Source organism: Colobus angolensis, unplaced genomic scaffold (assembly GCF_000951035.1).
Source record: "Colobus angolensis palliatus isolate OR3802 unplaced genomic scaffold, Cang.pa_1.0 Scaffold273, whole genome shotgun sequence".
NCBI lineage: Eukaryota > Metazoa > Chordata > Mammalia > Primates > Cercopithecidae > Colobus > Colobus angolensis.
This window is the reverse complement of record NW_012115966.1, coordinates 1,442,991-1,463,526: the sequence shown is the minus strand read 5'-3', so window position 1 is coordinate 1,463,526 and position 20,536 is coordinate 1,442,991. Positions and strand designations below refer to the sequence as shown.

The 20,536-nt window shown below is 54.1% G+C and overlaps 1 protein-coding gene across 3 annotated transcripts; it reads left to right on the top strand.

The window, feature by feature from the left end:
• The first annotated feature begins 3,072 nt into the window (after positions 1 to 3,072).
• CSF1 (colony stimulating factor 1 (macrophage)) lies at positions 3,073 to 19,689 on the top strand. Of its 3 annotated transcripts, XM_011948088.1 has the most exons (9): positions 3,073 to 3,304; positions 4,552 to 4,614; positions 6,205 to 6,375; positions 10,559 to 10,706; positions 11,874 to 12,419; positions 12,768 to 12,898; positions 13,483 to 13,535; positions 13,851 to 13,909; positions 17,561 to 19,689. In XM_011948088.1, the coding sequence occupies exons 1-8, from the start codon at positions 3,161 to 3,163 to the stop codon at positions 13,894 to 13,896; spliced, it is 1,302 nt and encodes a 433-aa protein (XP_011803478.1). In that variant the 5' UTR covers positions 3,073 to 3,160; the 3' UTR covers positions 13,897 to 13,909; positions 17,561 to 19,689. The 3 variants fall into 3 exon arrangements, with proteins under 3 accessions (XP_011803478.1, XP_011803480.1, XP_011803477.1); XM_011948090.1 differs by lacking the exon at positions 11,874 to 12,419; XM_011948087.1 differs by having other exon boundaries at positions 11,874 to 12,898.
• The last annotated feature ends 847 nt before the right edge of the window (positions 19,690 to 20,536 follow it).

The following is a 20,536-nucleotide window of genomic DNA, read 5'->3' as shown; positions in this document are numbered from 1 at the left end:
AGCCTGGGCGCGCAGGCTGCACTGGCCCGGCGTTCCCGCCGCGGACCAACCGCCTTTGCGCACGGACTGGGCCCCTGGCGCCAGGGCGGAGGCCCGTGGCGGCCCTGTAGCTGCACCCTGACTGCCAGGCTTCCCTGGGAAACGGAGGGCTGCTCACCCCATTGCACGGAGGGGAACACTGAGCCACCTGCAGGCACGAGCCCCCGCTCAACCAGGGTGCCCTGCCTCTCTCCGTACCCGCCACCACCAAGGTACGGGCAGAGTGGCTGTGCGCTGTGTGCCCTCCCCTGTGGGCACCTTCCTCATCGGCCACACACGTGCTTCCAAGGCCCTGCAGGGGAATGGGCGCTTCTGGGCAGGGAAAGTTCAGGGGGTCAACCAGCTTATAGAACGCCAGGGCCTTGCTGGCAGAGGGACCGAGAGGGGCAAGCCACTGCTTGTTCCAGCCCACAGGCAGGAGCTGCGGAGGACTTGGGTGGCTGTTTGGGGGGTGGCGGGGGCGGGAGTCGTGGGGTGGGGGAACGGCAACAGCCGACAAACAGCCCCTCGCTGGGGCTGCTTGAGGCTAGCTCAGAATCTCTTTTTCTTGCAAATTCTGGTTTCATCGGTTGGGGAGATTCTGGGCTTTGTGGTGGTTTATGGTGGTTTGCAGTGCTTGAGGAAAATGGAAAGAGGGTTTGGTGTTGCAGAGCTGTGTCCAGGGGCAGGGTCTGCTCCTGACTGTGCAGGGGATGCCCTGCCCCAGCTGTGGCAGTAGCAGATGCAGCCATAGAAAGTGAGGGTGGCACTGTTCATGACCAGTCAGTGGGCTCATAATGGGTTTGCTTCTAAGGAGTCCTAGAAGAAAATGAGAGGGGAAACCTAGGGGGGAAGAGCAGAAAATTATTTGGGGGTAGAGAAGAGAGGGTTGCAGGTGAGGTGAGAGAGAAAGGGAAGAGTGGGTCCACAGAAAGAAAGTGCCCCACTGAGAGAGAGGAGATAGGGTTGAGAGGGGAAGGGAGAAGGGTTAGCCATAGGCAGCAAAGCAAAGCTTCAGGGCTGAAGGGGAGACCATGAGGAAAGAGGAGGAAGACAAGGGGACTGTGTTTAGACAGGGGAAATCCAAGGGCCCGGTTCTGCCAGGTCTCTCCAGAGGCCTTGTTGAGGGGGAAGATGAAATGGAATAGGATAGGTGGCAGAGGAGGCTGGACAGCTGGACGGAGGTGTCCTAGCATCTCTGAGCCTGCAGCAAAGATTCCTTCTGAGGGCTGCTCCCCAGGCAGAAGCCAGGGCTGGGGGTGGGAGGAAGAGGCAGTCAGAGGAGAGCCTGCCCAGCCAGATACAAGCCAGAGTGTTAACCCCCCACTGTCTGTCCAGATCCTCCTGAGGCAGAATGGAGGCCCCAGGTCCAGGAGTATCCCCTTTGGCCACCTTCGAAGTCAGCCTCTCATGTGGTGGTTGCACTCTCCCCACACTGATGCCTGAAATATCACCAAAGCCAGACAGCCCTTGGGGTTAAGCATTGCTCCCACCTTGCTCTCCTCCAGGGAGGTTGTCGTCCTGAGCGGTCCCTTTCATATGCACCATTCACTCCAGACCTTGAGTGGCAGCCAGCCTGGGGTAGATACACTGTCTAGTGGCCCAGTTCCCTCCAATCATTCCTGAACCTAAGGTTCCTGAGAACCTGGGCCATTGTTCCCACCCAGGGCAACCTCCCCAACAGAGCCTGAAGTCCCCCCAACCCCCATGACTGTCGTCATGTGCGCTGAGTGTGTGCCCTCCCTCGTGGGCACCTTCCTCATCGGCCACACACGTGCTTCCAAGGCCCCCTCTTCCACACTTTCCCTCCCTCAGATCAGCCAGGACCCTCACCGTCCCTGTGCTGAGTGGTATTCAACTATCCTCTGCCTCTTCCTTCCATGCCTCCCACCCCTCTCCTGCCATCAGCTTCTCCCCATCTTTCAAGGCTTCACTGAGGTCCCTCCTCTCTGCAGTCTCCCTGGTCACCCAGCCAGAGCTGCGTTCTCCTCCCCATAAGGGCTGGCAAGCATTTGGGCTTTTGGTGATATGTAGATTAGCACATTGTTGTGGGCTGTTTCATAGCCTGCTTGTGTTTTTCCAGTGAGCAACTTATTTGCAGTATTTGTCTCAACATCTGGATTACTGAGGCAAAACCCAGAGCCCAGGATAGTGTCAACCCTCACCCTACCCTGCCAGCATTTCCCTGAATCTGGGGGCATCAGCTGCCAGGAGGCTTAGGAGCTCTCAGGAGGTGAACTCAAGCTGGAGAAAGAAAGCCCAAGAGTCCCTCTGCTTTTGGCTGAAGAAGGAGAGACCTAGGGCCAAGGGTAGGGATGAGGAGACCTCAGTGAAGAGAAGGAAGAGAGGAAGGAAGAGGAAAGACAGGGCGTCAGGAGCCAGTCCCATCACTCTGGTGCTGAGCAGCTCCTGGGCGAGGTGGGTGCTGGGAAAGAAGAGGGGTCTCAGAAAACTTTCCTGCCATGATAAGAGGTGGCTGGCTGGAGGCAAAGCCAGATGGTGCTCAAATAGGCAGGTGGCAGGCAAGAGATGGCCCATTACTGGCACTGGGGCCTCTGATTAATCAGTTGGACTCCTTTTGAAACACACACCCAGGGCTCCAAGAGGTCTCTGGCAAGGGATGAATTCCAGTGAAACTGAGTTTGATCCCACAGTCTTTCCAGTGGCAGAGCCAGATCTGCATTGAACCAGGTGGGAGGAAGTGCTGGGCCCAGGGGAGCTGTCTCTGGCTTGCCAAATGAAAGCCGGTGCATGAACATGAACTTGAGGGCAGTTCAAAAAGTGCTTGGCTCAGTGTTGATGTTGCAGAGACAGAAAAAATGGGTAGATGCAAGTCCTGCCCTCGAGTTTCCTGTGTCATTAAAATTTAGACTGGTAGGCACACCATCTGTGTCACTATTCGTTCAATGTGTAGTTAGGTTTGGCTTAATCTGGGAAGGCTTCTTGTAGGTGACATTTGGGTTGTTTTCATGGTAGAACAAGGTTGTGCTGTGGCTGCTAGAAATCCTGGGAAAGCTGTATTTGAGGGATGCTGTATCCTGAGGTAAGGGGCAGAGCCTGTAGCATTGTAGGTTTGAGGCCTTTGTTTTTCCGCTGTGAGCAGGGCAGGGGGATAACCGGGGAGAGTGAGGGCTGGGGAGAAATGACGCCCTCTCTGTCACAGACATGGCTGGGCTCCCTGCTGTTGTTGGTCTGTCTCCTGGCGAGCAGGAGTGTCACCGAGGAGGTGTCGGAGTACTGTAGCCACATGATTGGGAGTGGACACCTGCAGTCTCTGCAGCGGCTGGTGAGTGTGTGGCCACGCTGTATTCTACCTTCTCCCCACTGGGGAAATGGAGGCAGGAGCCAGGGAGCAGGTCAAAGAGAGCAGTTGCAGGCAAGAAAATAGGGCAGTGCAGGACATTGCTTGTGGTTCCCACTAGCTCCACCAGTGATATCCTTCACCAGCCTTCCCAAAGTTAGGACCTCTGGTCTCCCCAGCTCTGAAGCCCTCTCTGACTCCCCTGCAGGCAGTGGATGGGGTGGGCTTCCAGCTGCTTGCCTGGATTAGTGATTGCCCAGGAATATCAACCACTGATTCTGAAAAGGCTTCTGAGGTCTGCTGTCCCTCAGTGGGATGCCTCCTCTGGGAAGCTAGCCCAGGCAGCCTGCTGTGTCCAGATGTTGCGTCTAGCTCCTGGACTCTCATGTGTGGCGCCAGTCTGGCATCAGAGCCCCACCCAGATCTGGAGGGGAAGTGCTCACTTAACTCCCAGCCTTCCACCCTCACTTCCCTGGCTCTTGCCCATACCCTGAGGCTGGGATGGCCTGCTCATCTAGGCCATGAAGGAGCCCGTATCTCATTCTAATCAGGCCCATACGTGGTCCAGCCAGGCAGAATCAGGTTGTTGTCATGGCTGCCGTCCTGCTCAGTGGGAATTTACCATCCCTCTGGCCAGCTAGGCAGGGTGGGGCATCACTGGCTAAGGCCAGCTCCAGGGCCCTGAGCTTGGGGCCTGTGGGCTGTGCCTTCCGCCTCTTTTGCCCTAGCACTACTTCTCCTGCATGTAGTTGCTGTAGCAATCCAAGGTAGACCAAGAGCCCCAGCATTCTCTGAGGCTTAAAACCCAGAACTGCTGCTCTCGGGCTAAAGAGGACTTTAAGGGCATCCAGCTCCAATGCCTACAGATGTTCAGTCCCCAGAGCTTGTCCAGCCTCTGCTTGAATTCCTGCCATGACAGGGTGCTCACTACCTCCCAGGGAAGATTATATCCTATATTCTCCTATAGACATTTCTTTCTTAAAACAAATGGGCATTTGTCAGATTTCCTGGGGTGGCAGATGGAAGGAAAAGACTTGTTGTTCCTCAACAGCCTTCCCCTGGGCATATGGAAGGCACTGATCTTCTCCTAGACTTGACTCTGTCTTTCCACATGTGGTTGGCAGGGATGAAGTTTAAACCCCAATCCATTCAGAAGCTAAGGTCCCCATTCTGAAGAAGGCTGAGTTGAGCTGTAGGTTACCCTGCAATCATTGGCCTGCTCTCTCTTACAGATTGACAGTCAGATGGAGACCTCGTGCCAAATTACCTTTGAGTTTGTAGACCAGGAACAGTTGGTGAGTGATGGCTGTTTACAAAATCCATGCACTAGTCTGCATGCAACTCCCAGGGTGGTGTGTGTATGGGAGCATGAAGGTAGCAGAATGCCTAGAGCTGGAAAGGTTGAGAGTGTGAGGATCCATGGGTGCTCAAGTCTGGGGTGCCAGCATCCAGGGCTCAAGTCCCCTGCCATTCCCTTCTCCTGGCTTGATATATAACAAATGCTCACTAGGTACCAAGCACTTTGCTAATTTAGTTCTGACAGTACCACTATGTGGTACACAAATACTGTTTATTATCCACAGAGAGGTGAAAGGAGCATAGCTAGTAGGTGGTAGAGGCCTGATTTGAATCCAGGAAGGTTGGCTGTAGGGCTTGAGGCAAATCAATACTTCTTCCAGGTCACATGCTTCGCTTAAGGATGTCACTTCTCTTCACTAGGCCAACCAACAGGCAGGGAGGCAGTCCAGCCCTTCCTGGACTTACCCCACACCCAGCAAGCCACCAAGAGCTGCTGGTTCTGCCTCTCAGCATCTCTGGGTTCTGTCTCCTCCATCCCTACCTTCACCCCTCAATCAGTTGCTTGGACAATTTCAGGAGCCTCCTAACTGGTCTCCCTGCTTCTGGTTCACTCTTCATCTTACCACTAGGGGGAATTTTCTGAAACGCCAACCTGCTGCCATTACCTCACTCTCCCAAAACCATCAGGGGTCCCATCACTCCAGAAGAAAGCCAAGGTTGTCTAGCCTGGGTTACACCAGGTCTAGCCATTCTCCACCACATAAACCTGTACACCGCCTCCCCATTCCCTGCTCCTTTCTGCCTCCATCTTTGCACAAGCTCTTCCCAATGACAGTCATGCCTTTCCACCTGCCCCCCAGTCACTATTCCACATCTGTTCATCTTTATGCCTCATGCAAAACTACCATGATATCCAGAAGTTGCCCCTGTCTCTGAGCTTCCACACACCAGACCCATATGCACCTCTATTAGTACTGGTGACCACCTCATGGTCCAAAGAACAGCCTCAGTATTTTATTCACTCACTCGATTGCTCTAGCACTTATGCCTGAAGTAGCATTTGCTAGGAACCTACTGGACTAGATGCTGGGGGTAGGGAGCTAAAGCAGAGTGGGTCTTCAAGGCAACCACCGTCTCTTTAGGGAGACAAAACACAGAGGTTATCCTTTGTACCATGAGATAGTCTTCACCCCCCTCTATATTCTGGAGGATTTGAAGGGGCCATATGGTAAAAGATTTTTGTGAAAGCAAGCCAAGAGGAAGACAGGAAGAAAGGCAGGGGGAGGTTCCCTGGAGCCCACCTTCCCTATGTACATCCATCCTGATTAAAACCTCATATTCCAGAAACCCAGAGAACTCTCTAATCAGAATCCACATTTCCTTCACTCTAACCCAGTCTCCAGTAGTGCTAGATCCCAAAGAGAAAGACAGGCAAGCTGAGGGCAGCTTTCTCCTCATTGCTGGCATGATGTGGTCCCTCCCCTGGGGGAAGGCGGAGAGCAAGCTGCAACCCTCCATCTGCCTGGGGTTGGGGGTTCCCAGGCCACAGTGGCCAGGCTATAAGCCCCAGGTTCCTGTTTTTTCAGAAAGATCCGGTGTGCTACCTTAAGAAGGCATTTCTCCTGGTACAAGACATAATGGAGGACACCATGCGCTTCAGAGACAACACTCCCAATGCCATCGCCATTGTGCAGCTGCAGGAACTCTCTTTGAGGCTGAAGAGCTGCTTCACCAAGGATTATGAAGAGCACGACAAGGTAGGAAGCCCTGAGGCCGGGAGCACTGAGTGAGGGCAGAGGGCGGCTACAGAGGCGCCGCTTGGTCCACAGGCACAGAGGACGTTCGCTCACCTCGCCTCACGCCGTTGCTTGCTCACTCTCATTTATTTGTCATCCCACCAACCTTTACCAGGCAGGAGGCACGAGGGATCATGCTGGGCCCTGACGATGTCATCATGAGCAACAAATACATGGTCCCACACCATGCAGCTTATAGTCAAGTGAGCTTGGCAGCTGTTAAACAAACCATGACACCAGTCAATAGAATTACAAACTATAAGGACTGTTCATTCCAACAGCAAGCAGTTTTTGTGTGTCTCTTGTGTACCAGATACTGTTCTAGACACCAGGAAACAACTGTGATCAAAACAGACAAAAATCCCCACATTCCTGGAACTTACATTTGGGGGTGGTGGTAGTGGTGGTGAGACAGTTAACAAAATACTTATGTAAAATATACAATATGTAGCATGGCAATAACAGCATTGGAGAAGAGTAAACCAGGAATGAGATGACCCGAAGGAGGTGGAGGAGTGAGCTGGGAACAAGAACCGTGAAGGGCTCAGGGAGAGCAACAGGGAACTCAGACTTCCATGGAGTTGGGGAGGCAGAGACAAGGAAGGCTTCTGAGTAAGCAAATATTGATTTGAGCTCCAAAGATGAGTAAGAGTTGAAAGTGGTAAGGCTAGAAGAACATTCTGGAACAGGAAAAGCTATGCACAAAGCCCTAAGGTAAACAAACAGGAAAGTGCACATTCAGGGACCCAAAGGGTTGGAAGCATGGCCAGAGCATGGGAAGCGAAGGACGGAGAGGAGAGAAGGCAGAAGCCAGATCATGTGTGGTTTTAGAGATGTGGGATTTCGTCTTAAGGGTGAGGGAAGCTGTCACGAACGGGATGCGGCTTACTCTCAGGTTGTAAGACTGACCTGGTTGCTGTGTGGAGGATAAACCACAGGGGCAGGAATGGAGGCTGGGAGGCCAGCAGAAGGTGCGAATCCAGGCTAGACACATTGGCGGCTTGGACGAGGTGGTACAGTGAAGGTGGAGGCAAGTGGACTGGACATTTTCCCATGGGTTTGGGGGCCAGAATCAACAAGACTTGGTATGTGCAGTGGATGTGAGAAGCTGAGGGAAAGGAAAAGGCAAAGATGGTTTTTGTCTTGAGCACCAGGATATTCCAATGATGCTGAAATGGGGATGATCCATGGGCAGAGCAGGTTTGAGGGAAGACAGTTCAGTCTGGGGCACAGCAGATGTGAGGTGCTCATGAAATAGTGAGTGGAGACGTTGAGCAGGCAGCTGGGTGTGCGGGTCTTCAGTGTGACCGGCAATGCACAGATCTATGAGGCATGGGGGTTCAACTTATCTGTGAAGCCATGGGACTGGACAGCACAGACACTGTGAGAAGAGAAGCAGGCCCAGGAACCCAGCATTTGGAGGGCAAGCAGAGTACGGCGGACCTGGCAAGGGGCAGCCTGAAGGTAGGAGGAAAAGAGGGAGAGTGCAGAGTGAAGGCACTGGGTTCCAAGATGGAAAAAGAGATGGAATTTCATAAAAGAGGGTTGAGAAATCAAGCAAGGTGAAGGCTAAAATTATCCATTGGATTTGGCAACGTGTCACAGGTGTTGGATCAGGGTGAATAGAAAGGAAGTAGAGACACCACTGTGGAAGAACTCGGATCCGAATGGGGGCAGGAAAAGAGATATAGCTGGAGGGAGTATGTGATTGAGGGAGGACTTTTTGTTCTGTTTTTGTTGCCGTTGTTTTGAGACAGGGTCTCACTCTGTCACCCAGGCTGAAGTTTAGCGGTGCAATCATGGCTCACTGCAGCCCCAACCTCCCAGGCTCAATTGATCCTCTGACTTCAGTCTCTTGAGTAGCTGGGACAACAGGCACACCCCACTATGCCCAGCTATTTTTTGTAGAGACAGGGTTTCACCATGTTGCCCAGGCTGGTCTCAAACTCCCAGGCTCAAGCCATCTGCCTGCCTTGGCCTCCCAGAGTGCTGGGATTACAAATGTGAGTTACTGTGCCTGGCCAGGAAAACATTTTTAATAAGACAGGTACTAAATCTGTGATTTTCTAACACTAAGATTCCTAAGAATCACTTGGGGAATATGTTGAAAATGCATATTCCCAGACACACCCCTAGAGAGTCTGATATACTGGTTTTAAGAGTGGCTCCAGGGCCAGGCACGGTGGCTCATGCCTCTAATCCTGGCACTTTGGCAGGCTGAGGCAGGTGGATCACCTGAGGTCAGGAGTTCAAGACCAGCCTGCCCAACAGGGTGAAACCCCATCTCTACTAAAAATACAAAAATTAGCAGGGGGTGGTGGCATATGCCTGTAATCCCAGCTACTCGGCAGGCTGAGGCAGGAGAATTGCTTGAACCAGGGTGGCGGAGGTTGCAGTGAGCCGAGACCAAAACTCCATCTAAAAAAAAAAAGTGACCCCAGGAATCTGCATCTTAAGCAGCTGTCCCACTGATGATTATGATCCCCTTGGATGTTCACCCATAGACAGGTGTGAATGCTGTGGGGCAGGCTTCAGGAGAGAGGGTGGTGAAGCTGGAGGAGCTAGCTCCCATCAAGTCTCCGGAGAAGGCAGTGGGAGGGATTCAGAGCTCCTGAGGAAACTCGGAGTGAGATTCCATCTAAAAAAAAAAAGTTGGGCATAGTGAGGTGTGCCCAACTCATAGCCATCTCAGCTCACTGCAACCTCTGCTTCCCGGGTTCAAGTGATTCTCCTGCCTCAGCCTCCCGAGGAGCTGGGATTTCAGGCACGTGCCACCATGCCCGGCTAATTTTTTTATTTTTAGTAAAGACAAGGTTTCACCATGTTGGTCAGGCTGATCTCGAACTCCTGACCTCGTGATCAACCTGCCTCAACCTCCCAAAGCGCTGGGATTAGAGGCATGAGCCACCGTGCCTGGCCTATCTGGTAAACATTTCTTAAGGGCCAACTGTGCACAGGCCAGGGGGATGCAGCGATGCCTTCAAGGACTTCACAGCTTAGAAAAGCCCATGGTTCTTCCCTGTGAAGCTCAGTTTAAGGAAAAACTTGGTATTTGTGATTCAGTGGCAGTTAGGCCCTGGATGAAGCTGTGGGCATGCATGGCATGGCCTTGTGTGAAAGGAGAGGTGGGCCCGGGAGTGAACCCTGAGGGACAGCAGCATTTGGACATCAGGAGGAGAAAGGGAGCTTGGTAAGGAGACAGAAGGAACAGCTTGAGAGGTGGGAGAAGACTCAGGATGATGTAGCTTCTTAGAGTTCTAGGAGGTGTAGGAAGCCGGGGCCCCTTGGGCAGCACAGAAGACAGGCCGGGACCTCCTCAGCCCTCCCGCCAAGACACACCAACGCCAGCAAAGGACCCACAGGCCTGGCGGCTGCCCCGTTCCCTTCTCCACACTGCAGCTCGATGATTTTTCTCAAACTCAACTCTTACCATGCCACCGCCCACCCCTAACACCCCTTCAGATGTTTTCCCTTTGCTCTGTGGACAAAACTAAAAGTTCTGGGCTTGGCCCACGAGGCCCTCAAGACCTGACCCTTGCTAACCTCTCTCCTTTTGCATCTCTTGCCATGCTCCTCCTAGATGGTAGTGCTGCAGCCATGCCAGCCTTCTTTTAGTCTTTGGACCTTTCATGCATTTTCTTGCCTCAGGACCTTTGCACAGTCTGTTCTTGCAGCCTGGACAGCTCTCTGGAATCCCATCTCTTTCCTAGTTAACTCTTGCTCATCTTTTAGTTGATTCCTTGGGGGAAATTCTCCCTGAACACTTGTTTAGTTTCCCTTGTTGCACACCATCGGATGACCCAGTACTTCTTCATAGGACTCATTGCACTTGTAACAATGTGTTTAGTCCCTGCTGGACTCAGTGTCCAACTCAGCCAGGAACCACCTCTCTCTTGTTCATTGCATGATTCCCAGGTAATTACCATATGCCTGGCACATAAACATGTGTTGAATGGGTCGGTGAATAAATGACATATCTCATAACCTCAGGACTCATTCTGCTGCAAACCAGGGGAAAGGGGAGGGAGGAAACAAAAGGGAAAAAGAAGACAGATGTGAGAAAGGCCAAGGGAATTTGACAAACAAGACGGAGACATGGGGCCAATGGTCATGCTCACAAAAGGGGGCCCTGATCTCCTTCCAGGCCTGCGTCCGAACTTTCTATGAGACACCTCTCCAGTTGCTGGAGAAGGTCAAGAATGTCTTTAATGAAACAAAGAATCTCCTTGACAAGGACTGGAATATTTTCAGCAAGAACTGCAACAACAGCTTTGCTGAATGCTCCGGCCAAGGTAAGCATGGCAGGGGCCAGGAAGTGTGTGGGGGTGGTGGTATATGGAATGGGGATTGGGAGGTGAGATGTGAAGCTGGAGGGACCCCTGGGGAGGCAGCCTGGCTGCTACTTGTGTTCTTGTATGCATGAATGTGCTTGTTCCGTGTACATATGTGGCTTCACATGCCTCTGGTCCTGGGCACATGTCTTTTCTGATATGTGTGTGCATGCACACCTACTTATGTCTGCATGTGGCAGCGTCAAGAAGGATCATGCTGGTGCCTTGAGATTAGGGAGTGGAAAAGGGAGCCTGTCTTGGGAGCCCTGTAGGTATGGAAGCTTTCCCCACTGGCTCTGCAGGCTGGCTGAACGTGTGGGGGGTTCTGTGGAGACAGCTGACACCCATCTGGGAGTCAGGGCCCTTGCTCCAGGAGCTCTGCTGCGAATCACCATGATACCCTGGCTCCAGAAGTCCCCAGGATGCCTTGGGCGTTCCCTCAAGGGACAAGGCTGGATCTGAAGTCTGAGCATCACTGGAACTCCCAGGGCTGGCTCAGCTGCATACATGTGTACACTGCGTGTCCTCGTCTCTGCGTCTCGTGCCACACATGCCCTCCTACATTCAACCTTGCTTCCCAAGGCAGGGTCTAGGGTCCTGCAACCTGCCAGTGGCCAAGTCTGGTCTGGTTGCTTCAATCCCAAGGCTTCAAGACTTGGCTTTATTCTAGCCCCAGCTTGTTCCTGCCTGGGGCTGTGGCTGTGGCTGTGTGGCTCCTGGCTATGCATGAAACCAGTGTCTTTGGGGCTTGAAGTTGTCTTGTGTTGGTCTGGAAGGCAACTGTTCAACCTCCTGACCTGGCTGCTGCTCACCCCTAGCTTGGCCTGTGGCCAGTGGGTACCCCTGCATGGACTGTTCTCTTATCTTCCTTCTCCCCAACCCCCAGTGTGTGCATCTCAACCCTGTTCTTTGTCACTGCCCATGAGACCCTGCATATGGCACCTTCCCTGTGTTATGAGCACCCACTCTAGTCCCATCCTCTTCTCAGCCCCAGGGCTGAGCTAGGAGATGAGGGCCCCCCCCAGACTCATATTCCCCTCTTGCCCCGCTCTAGGAAAGCTGTGCTGGAGGCTAGTGACTCTATCTCCTCCCCATCTTTCTCTCTCCCTCTCTCTATGGTTCTTTCAGATGTGGTGACCAAGCCTGATTGCAACTGCCTGTACCCTAAAGCCATCCCTAGCAGTGACCTGGCCTCTGTCTCCCCTCATCAACCCCTCGCCCCCTCCATGGCCCCTATGGCTGGCTTGACCTGGGATGACTCTGAGGGAACTGAGGGCAGCTCCCTCTTGCCTGGTGAGCAGCCCCTGCGCACAGTGGATCCAGGCAGTGCCAAGCAGCGACCACCCAGGAGCACCTGCCAGAGCCTTGAGCCGCCAGAGACCCTGGTTGTCAAGGACAGCACCATCGGTGGCTCACCACAGCCTCGCCCCTCTGTTGGGGCCTTCAACCCCGGGATGGAGGATATTCTTGATTCGGCAATGGGCACTAACTGGGCCCCAGAAGAAGCATCTGGAGAGGCCAGTGAGCTTCCCGTATCCCAAGGGACAGAGCTTTACCCCTCCAGGCCAGGAGGGGGCAGCATGCAGACAGAGCCCGCCAAACCCAGCAACTTCCTCTCAGCATCTTCTCCACTCCCTGCATCAGCAAAGGGCCAACAGCTGGCAGATGTAACTGGTACCGCTTTGCCCAGGGTGGGTCCCGTAAGGCCCACTGGCCAGGACTGGAATCACACCCCCCAGAAGACAGACCATCCATCTGCCCTGCTGAGAGACCCCCCGGAGCCAGGCTCTCCCAGGACCTCACCACCACGCCCCCAAGGCCTCAGCAACCCCTCCACCCTCTCTGCTCAGCCACAGCTTTCCAGAAGCCACTCCTCGGGCAGCATGCTGCCCCTTGGGGAGCTGGAGGGCAGGAGGAGCACCAGGGATCGGAGGAGCCCCGCAGAGCCGGAAGGAGGACCAGCAAGTGAAGGGGCAGCCAGGCCCCTGGCCCGTTTTAACTCCATTCCTTTGACTGACACAGGCCATGAGAGGCAGCGCGAGGGATCCTCCAGCCCGCAGCTCCAGGAGTCTGTCTTCCACCTGCTGGTGCCCAGTGTCATCCTGGTCTTGCTGGCCGTCGGAGGCCTCTTGTTCTACAGGCGGAGGCGGCGGGTGAGCAGATCCCCATGAGGAAGAAGAGGGCGTCCCTTAGGGCAGGGCAGAGCCTGGCAGGGGTGCAGGTGAGGGGGACAGCTCGGTTGTGGCCTGAGTTCTTCAGACGCAGAGAGATAGGGGCTGGCTCAGCACAGAGGATGAGAGGTGGAAATTGAGGATTGCTTCAAGAATTGGGAAGGCTCAAGCTATAAGGTCAATGGGAAGGGAGTGGAGCAGAAGGGAACGGGAGAGAATATTCTCGGGCTGACAGCAGGATGACATCCAGACAGGCGGGGAGCTGGAGCAGGAGAGCAATGCTGTGTGAGTGTGTCAGGGCGGGCGTACACTGGGAGTTCTGCAGAGCCTGGGACAGGAGGACTGATAGGGAGCAGCCTGCAAGGGCATGGGGAGAGGAGTGGGAACACCATCCGCAGAGAGACCTCACAAATCTCCCTTGGGCCTCTGGCTGATCCCCACTTTTGGGAAGCTGGGAGGACTCTTGCAACTCTCATAAATACCTGGGGCAGCCCTTACTGGGGATGGCGCCAGCGTCACCCCACCCTCCCCCGGCTCCTCAGTGAGATGCTCTTTCCTGTCCTCAGAGCCGTCAAGAGCCTCAGAGAGCGGATTCTCCCTTGGAGCAGCCAGAAGGCAGGTGAGAGCTTGAGGAGGGGCTCTGGGAGGCACTGGGGGCCTGGCTTGGGATCTGTTTCCCCTCTTCGTGGTGGTGGGGCTGTCCTGCTTGCTCTGAGGAAATGGAGCTGTGGAACAGGATGGGGTAGAGACGGTCTTCTCTCCTTTCCCAGATATCTGGGCTTTTTCCTGATTTCTCCGTAGAGTTAGACAGTTCTGGGTTTTTTCAATCTAAGAGGGCCTAGAGCATGTGTGGGGCTTAGGGGTAAACTTACGGGGTCCCCTTACTCTCCTGCTCCTGCTGATGTCTAATGCCAGTGCTGTGCTCTGCCTACAGCCCCCTGACTCAGGATGAGGACAGACAGGTGGAACTGCCAGTATAGAGGGAATTCTAAGGTAAGATTCTGATTTTGATCTCCACTCCTAAAACTTAGCTATACCCTTTTCCAGTCACCCTCACCTGTTGGTGACACCAATTCCCCTGAGACCCCCACACTGACTCCCTTGCCTCTCTCCAGTTCCCTTTCTATACATTGCCAGCCAGGTCCAGCCACCCTCTCCTTTCCAGGTCCTCAGCTATCCCCCAGACCCTCCATTCCATCCACCCCCGCTGAGGCCAGGGACTATTACCTCTGCACTGGGCTTCTAGGGTTGCTGCCATCTTTGACCTCAGAGCAGCTAAACCTCCCTTCTTCATATGTGGCCTTTATAAGGTCTTTACCCGCCAGGGGAATCTTCAGTAGCTCTGTGTGGCAGCCACTGCAAGCCCTATATTCTTGGCTTGGCTGCCAAGACCCTCCAACAGCAGCTGCTTGCCAGATCGCCCCCACACCACCAGTTGACCCTCCTCCCCAGCCGAGGACATTCTGCTTCCTTGCTTTTAGGATCATGTTGACATAGAACCTGAGTCTTGGAAGGGCTCTCAGGGGTCATTTGGCCCTGGGTCACACCCCAAAGGGACTGCCCCTCTCCATGTCCCCAACAGGGAGCCAGCCAGCTGACTGTCACACACTCCCAGTTCCAGGCCAGCTCCCTGCCTAGCCACAGCCTGTGCCATCTTCCAGTCAGACTGGGAGAAACGTCTTCCTCATGCGAGGCAAAACTGGCTTCCCTGCCCCCTCCGTACTGCTCCTCCCTTCTGTTCTCATGAAAGCCCTCAGATATTTCAAGTCAGGTATCCATGTCCCCTTTGAGAATTCTCTAAGCTAAGAATGGCCAAGTCCCTCAAACGTTCCTTATATGATATGGTTTTCAGACCCCTCACCATCCTGGACACACTCGTTTGTCAATGTCCCTCTGAAAATGTGGCGCCCAGCCCCGGACACAGTACTCCAGATGTCTGACCAGCTCAGAGAGAGTACAGTGGGACTGTTGCCTTCCTTGATATGGACAGTATTCTTCTATTTGTGCAGATTAAGATTGCATTAGTTTTTTTCTTAAAAACTGCATCATACTGTTGTCATATGTTGAGCTTGTGGTCTATTAAAACCCCTAGTTCCGCTTCCCGTAAACCTCTGTCAAGCCAGACCATCTCTACCCTGTACTTGGACAACTTAACTTTTTTAACCAAAGTGCAGTTTATATTCACCTTTGCTAAAGCCACCTTGTTGGTTTCTGCCCATCACCCGAACCTATTGAAGTTGTTTGAAATCCTAATTCTGTCATCTCTGTAGCCCTCCCATTTGTGGCTCCTGCACATTGATGAGTGCCTGTTGTTGTCCTTGCCCATATTGTTGATGTAGCTGTGACCCTATTGTTCCTTACCTTTGGCCCCCCCAACCCCAGCTGGCCCACTTCTTCCCCCTCCCACCCAAGCCCACAGCCAGCCCATCAGGAAGCCTTCCTGGCTTTCTACAACCTTCTGACTGCTTCTTTCAGTCATGCCCCTCCTGCTCTTTTGTATTTGGCTAATAGTATATCAATTTGCACTTATTTGGATGTTGTTTTCATATTTTTTTAATCTTATTTTATATGTATGTGTACATTCCACATCCCTAAGATTGTAAGCCCCTTGAGGGCAGGAACTGTCTTCCACTTTTTTTGTGTTTCTTTTTCCATCCTGGGTTCTACTACAGAGAGGGCCTCTCCACATTTGCCAAACATGAAATAAATATTGACTGACTGGCTTCAGGACTGACTCACGGACTGACCCTGGCCAGCTGTCTCTAACTGACCAGCCTCTAGCTGACCAGTTAACCAGCTAACTGACTGACTCTGACTGACTGGCTGACCAGCTGGCTGGGTGAATGACTAACCAACCAACTATCTTGGTAATTGGCCAGCTGTTGCTTGGGGAGCCCATTGAGCAACTGACTAGCTGATTTCCTGACTAATTGGCTGGTTGGCTGACTAGCTGGGGGGGCCGAGTCAAGTTTCCAGTCACACTCTTTACCAAGTACAAGCCAGCGCCGCAGGGCTCTCCCATGTGTGGAGTGACAGGTCTGGGCCCCCTTCTAAAGAGATAGGGAATTTGGCAAATGCTCAAATCCAGGGGAACCTATTTAGACAAGAGCCAGCGGTAACAACATACCTAGAATCCTGGGGTCTACCTTGTCAGTGGGGTGGGCTAAGATGGGTGAGTGGATCAGCTGGGGCACTGGCAAGACTATGAAATGACCCAGGCCTCCTCAGAACTGGTGGCTGGTGGCTCAGTGCCACAACACCCTTCCCACTGGTCGCCTGTCCCCCAAACCCCTTGCCGTGGTCTTGGCCCTCTGTCCCATCCCTCTACATGCCCACCCTCCTTTCCCCACTTGCTTATTCTCAGGCCCGTCCCAAGTTTTCATTTTCCTCCCTTCAAGATTGGAGAGGGAACCTGGGGCAAGGGGCTACATCCAGATCCCACTTGGCCGAGCAGGTCCAGCCCTAAGGTGGTCTCCAGGCCAGGCACCAGTGGCCTTGCAGAGATTGAGTGCCAGCCCCTAGACTGACTGCTGCTCTGATGGAAGAAGTGAGAGAGGGAAACATAGAGGCAGAGACTGAGATAGGGACTCAGAACCACAGAAAATGCAGACACCAGCACCTCAGCCCTAAGCACCTAGGAGATGGGGCAGCAGGCTGGAACTTGCCCACTGGGTCCTTCTCCCCTCCTGGGCCTTAGCTGGGCCTGTGGCCTGGCTGTACCCATCATGGCTCATGTCCAGTTTATGGTTCCCCTTCTTTCCCTCTAGAGCATGGGAATGGGCAAGGAGCCAGAGGCTGTGGTTCCATCTTCCCTCCTTACCCAGTAGGGCCTATGGATGTTAGGGAGGGAGGCTCCACACAAGGTCCAAAGTCAAACTGTTGGATGGGGTCCAGGGGATTTCTGCTCTGGGAACAAAGCGTCCTGAGGATGCTGGGCAAGGGGACAAGGATGGGGGTGGAGCAGGAGAGGACAAGGCCCTGACTCCCGTGGATGATGCAGGAGGCAAGGCCCTCGGCCCATCCAGGAGGGGCTGGGTTGCTTAGGGGTCAGCATGCCAAATGGCAGTGTGGGAATTTCCTTGTCCCGGCACTACCTCTAGACTTTTCCTCTCTGGGCCAAGTTCTTCCTCTTTGGCTAGCTCTGCTCTACTGTCTTGAATATCATATGTGATGCCCCTCTGATGAATGCTGTGGAGGTGGAAATGAAAGATTCTTCTTTGCTAGTGTTAGCAGGAATCACCTTTTGTTCACTGGGCCAAGGCCAATGAGATGACCTTGCCTGAGGAGGGGTCCAAAGACATTCAAGTGCCCGCTTTGCTCCTCATCAGAGCCCTCTGCTTGAGGAGTGACCCCTCTTCCCAGCCCTGCCCAGACCTCTCCTGGGCCCCGTTATCTTCCACTGAGGCCCTAATTCCCCAGGAGGAGATAGGAGGTGAGGCCAGTTTGGCCAGAGGCCTGGGCTGGTGCCAGAGAAAGCCGCCTGGTCTCTCTGTGGTGTCTGGAAAGGCTAGGGAAGGGAGGAAAGGAAGTGCCGCCTGCAACACCGCCAACAGCCCACAGGAATGCCACACCTCCCAACCCATGTCCTCAACGACCCTCCCCACACTCCCACTCTGCTGACTAGCCTTTCCTTCTCTCCCACAGCTGGACGCACAGGACAGTCTCTCCGTGGGAGGAGACATTATGGGGCGTCCACCACCACCCCTCCCCGGCCATCCTCCTGGAATGTGGTCTGCCCTCCACCAGAGGACCGGACCAGAGCAGCCAGGCTAGGGCCCCTCTGTCTCAACCCGCAGACCGTTGACTGAGAGAGGCCAGAGGATGCTCCCCATGCTGCCACTATTTATTGTGAGCCCTGGAGGCTCCCATGTGCTTGAGGAAGGCCGGCGAGCCCGGCTCAGGACCCTCTTTCCTCAGGGGCTGCACCCTCCTCTCCCTCCCCTCCATGCCAGCACCCAGGCCAGGGACCCATCAGCCTGTGGTTTGTGGGAAAGTAGGGTGGACGTTGAGGAGTGAAAGAACCCTGCACCCAGAGGGCCCGCCTGGTGCCAAGGGATCCCAGCCTGGACAGGCATGGACCTGTCTCCAGAGAGAGGAGCCTGAAGTTCACGGGGCGGGACAGCGTCGGCTTGATTTCCCGTAAAGGTGTCAGCCTAAGAGACGGGAAGAGGAGGCCTCTGGACCTGCTGGTCTGCACTGATAGCCTGAAGGGTCTACACCCTCGGCTCACCCAAGTGCCCTGTGCTGGTTGCCAGGCACAGAGGGGAGGCCAGCCCTGCCCTCAGGACCTGCCCAACCTGCCAGTGATGCCAAGAGGGGGATCAAGCACTGGCCTCTGCCTCTCCTCCTTCCAGCACCTTCCAGAGTTCATCCGGGAGGCCAAGCAGAGGCTCCCCTCATGAAGGAAGCCATTGCACTGTGAACACTGTACCAGCCTGCTGAACAGCCTGCCCCCGTCCATCCATGAGCCAGCATCCATCCGTCCTCCACTCTCCAGCCTCTCCCCAGCCTCCTGCTCTGAGCTGGCCTCACCAGTCGACTGAGGGAGCCCCTCAGCCCTGACCTTCTCCTGACTTGGCCTTTGACTCCCTGGGGTGGAGTGGGGTGGGAGAACCTCCTGGGCTGCCAGCCAGAGCCGGTCTTTAGGCTGTGTTGTTTGCCCAGGTTTCTGCATCTTGCACTTTGACATTCCCAAGAGGGAAGGAACTAGTGGGAGAGAGCCAGGGAGGGGAGGGCACAGACAGAGAGGCTGCAGGGCGAGCTCTGACTGAAGATGGGCCTTTGAAATATAGCTATGCCCCTGAGGTTGGGGGAGGGTCTGCACTCCCAAACCCCAGCCCAGTGTCCTTTCCCTGCTGCTGACAGGAACCTGGAGCTGAGCAGGTTATCCCTGTCAGGAGCTGTGGGCTGGGCTGCATCTCAGCTCCACCTGCATGGCACCCAGCTCCCAACCACTTCTCACCCTTCTTTCCTCCTGACCTTGGTTGGCAGTGATAACCTCCAACTCTTACCCACCCGTCTACCATCACCTCTAACCAGGCGAGCCAGGGTGGAAGAGCAATCAGGAGAGCCAGGCCTCAGCTTCCAATGCTTGGAGGACCTCCACCTCGTGGCCAGCCCGTGGTGGTGGCTCTGAGGCCTAGGCAACAGGCGACAGGGCTGCCAGTTGCCCGTGGGTTCCTTTGTGCTGCTGTGTGCCTCCTCTCCTGCTGCCCTGGGTCCTCCACTGAGAGACCCTACCCTACCTGGCCACTGGGCCCGTGACTTTCCCTTCCTGCCCAGGAAAGTGAGGGTCTGCTGGCCCCACCTCCCCTGTCCTGATGCTGACAGCTAAGGGAAGGGCAGTGAACTTGCATATGGGGCTTAGCCTTCTAGTCACAGCCTCTATATTTGATGCTAGAAAACACATATTTTAAAATGGAAGAAAAAAAAACAAAAAAAAAAGACATTCCCCCTTCATCCCCCTACCTTAAACATATAATATTTTAAAGGTCAAAAAAGCAATCCAACCCACTGCAGAAGCTCTTTGTGAGCACTTGGTGGCATCAGAGCAGGAGGAGCCCCAGAGCCGCCTCTGGTGTCCCCCCAGGCTACCTGCTCAGGAACCCCTTCTGTTCTCTGAGAAGTCGAGAGAGGACATTGGCTCACGCACTGTGAGATTTTGTTTTTATACTTGGAAGTGGTGAATTATTTTATATAAAGTCATTTAAATATCTATTTAAAAGATAGGAAGCTGCTTATATATTTAATAATAAAAGAAGTGCACAAGCTGCCATGTGAGTCGTGGGAAAGTTGCTTTTGGGGTGTGGGTGGCAAACATCAGGGTGGGTGGGCAGCAGTTGCTGGATGAACCCCAGCTCAGAGAACCTTTTTCCACAAAACACAGGGGAGGAAGGCTCTCTCCAAGTTTCAGTCTTGTTACGAAAACCTCCTGTATTATTGCTGTCCCAAACACATTCATCTGCATATCTGGTTGTATTGGGCAGAAAGTGGCCAAACCCCAGGCCTGGTCACCGGCCCCTGCTCCTGCCCAGCCTAGGAAAATGGCTGGTTGGGCTCTGTCCAAGGACCCCGGGGGCCTGTGAGGATAAGGCTCCTTGACCATTGAGCCCTGCTGACCAGGGCAGAGGGAGCTGGCTAGGTCCTTGCAGGCTCTGAGTGAATGAGTCCTGTTTCCAGGCTGGGAAGTGAGTGTGTTTAGCAGGGGAGAGCCAGGAGTCTGCGTGAGGGCCCTCGTTCGGGCTTGACCTTCCTACTGGAGCTGGAGAGGAGACTGAGGGTACGGCTTTCAATGGGGAGAGGGGTGTTCGGCCAGAGGAATCGAAGGCCCAAAAATACACCCTGGGCAAAGCTATGACAAGAGGGACCTCCCAATCCCTGAGGGTGTAGTAGACAGCTTTGGATTAGTGATTCCCAACGCTGGCTTCCAGGAGAATCACCTGGGTTGTTTTTTAAAAAAAAAAAACTGATCCCCTGAGCCCCACTCTAGATCAACGAAATCGAATCTTAGGGGCGAGGCTCAGGCACCAGGTGTCAGAACTTTTAAAAAGACATCTCAGGTGATTCCACTGTGATCCAGGATAAGAAGTATCTAGAGCTGCACTGTCAAGTAAGATGGCT

Coding starts and splice junctions, on each gene's coding strand:
- CSF1 (XM_011948087.1), top strand. CDS start 3,161: ATGACGCCCTCTCTGTCACAGACATGGCTGGGCTCCCTGCTGTTGTTG. Junction 6,376..10,558: donor ATTATGAAGAGCACGACAAG/GTAGGAAGCCCT, acceptor ATCTCCTTCCAG/GCCTGCGTCCGAACTTTCTA. Junction 12,899..13,482: donor TCTACAGGCGGAGGCGGCGG/GTGAGCAGATCC, acceptor TCCTGTCCTCAG/AGCCGTCAAGAGCCTCAGAG.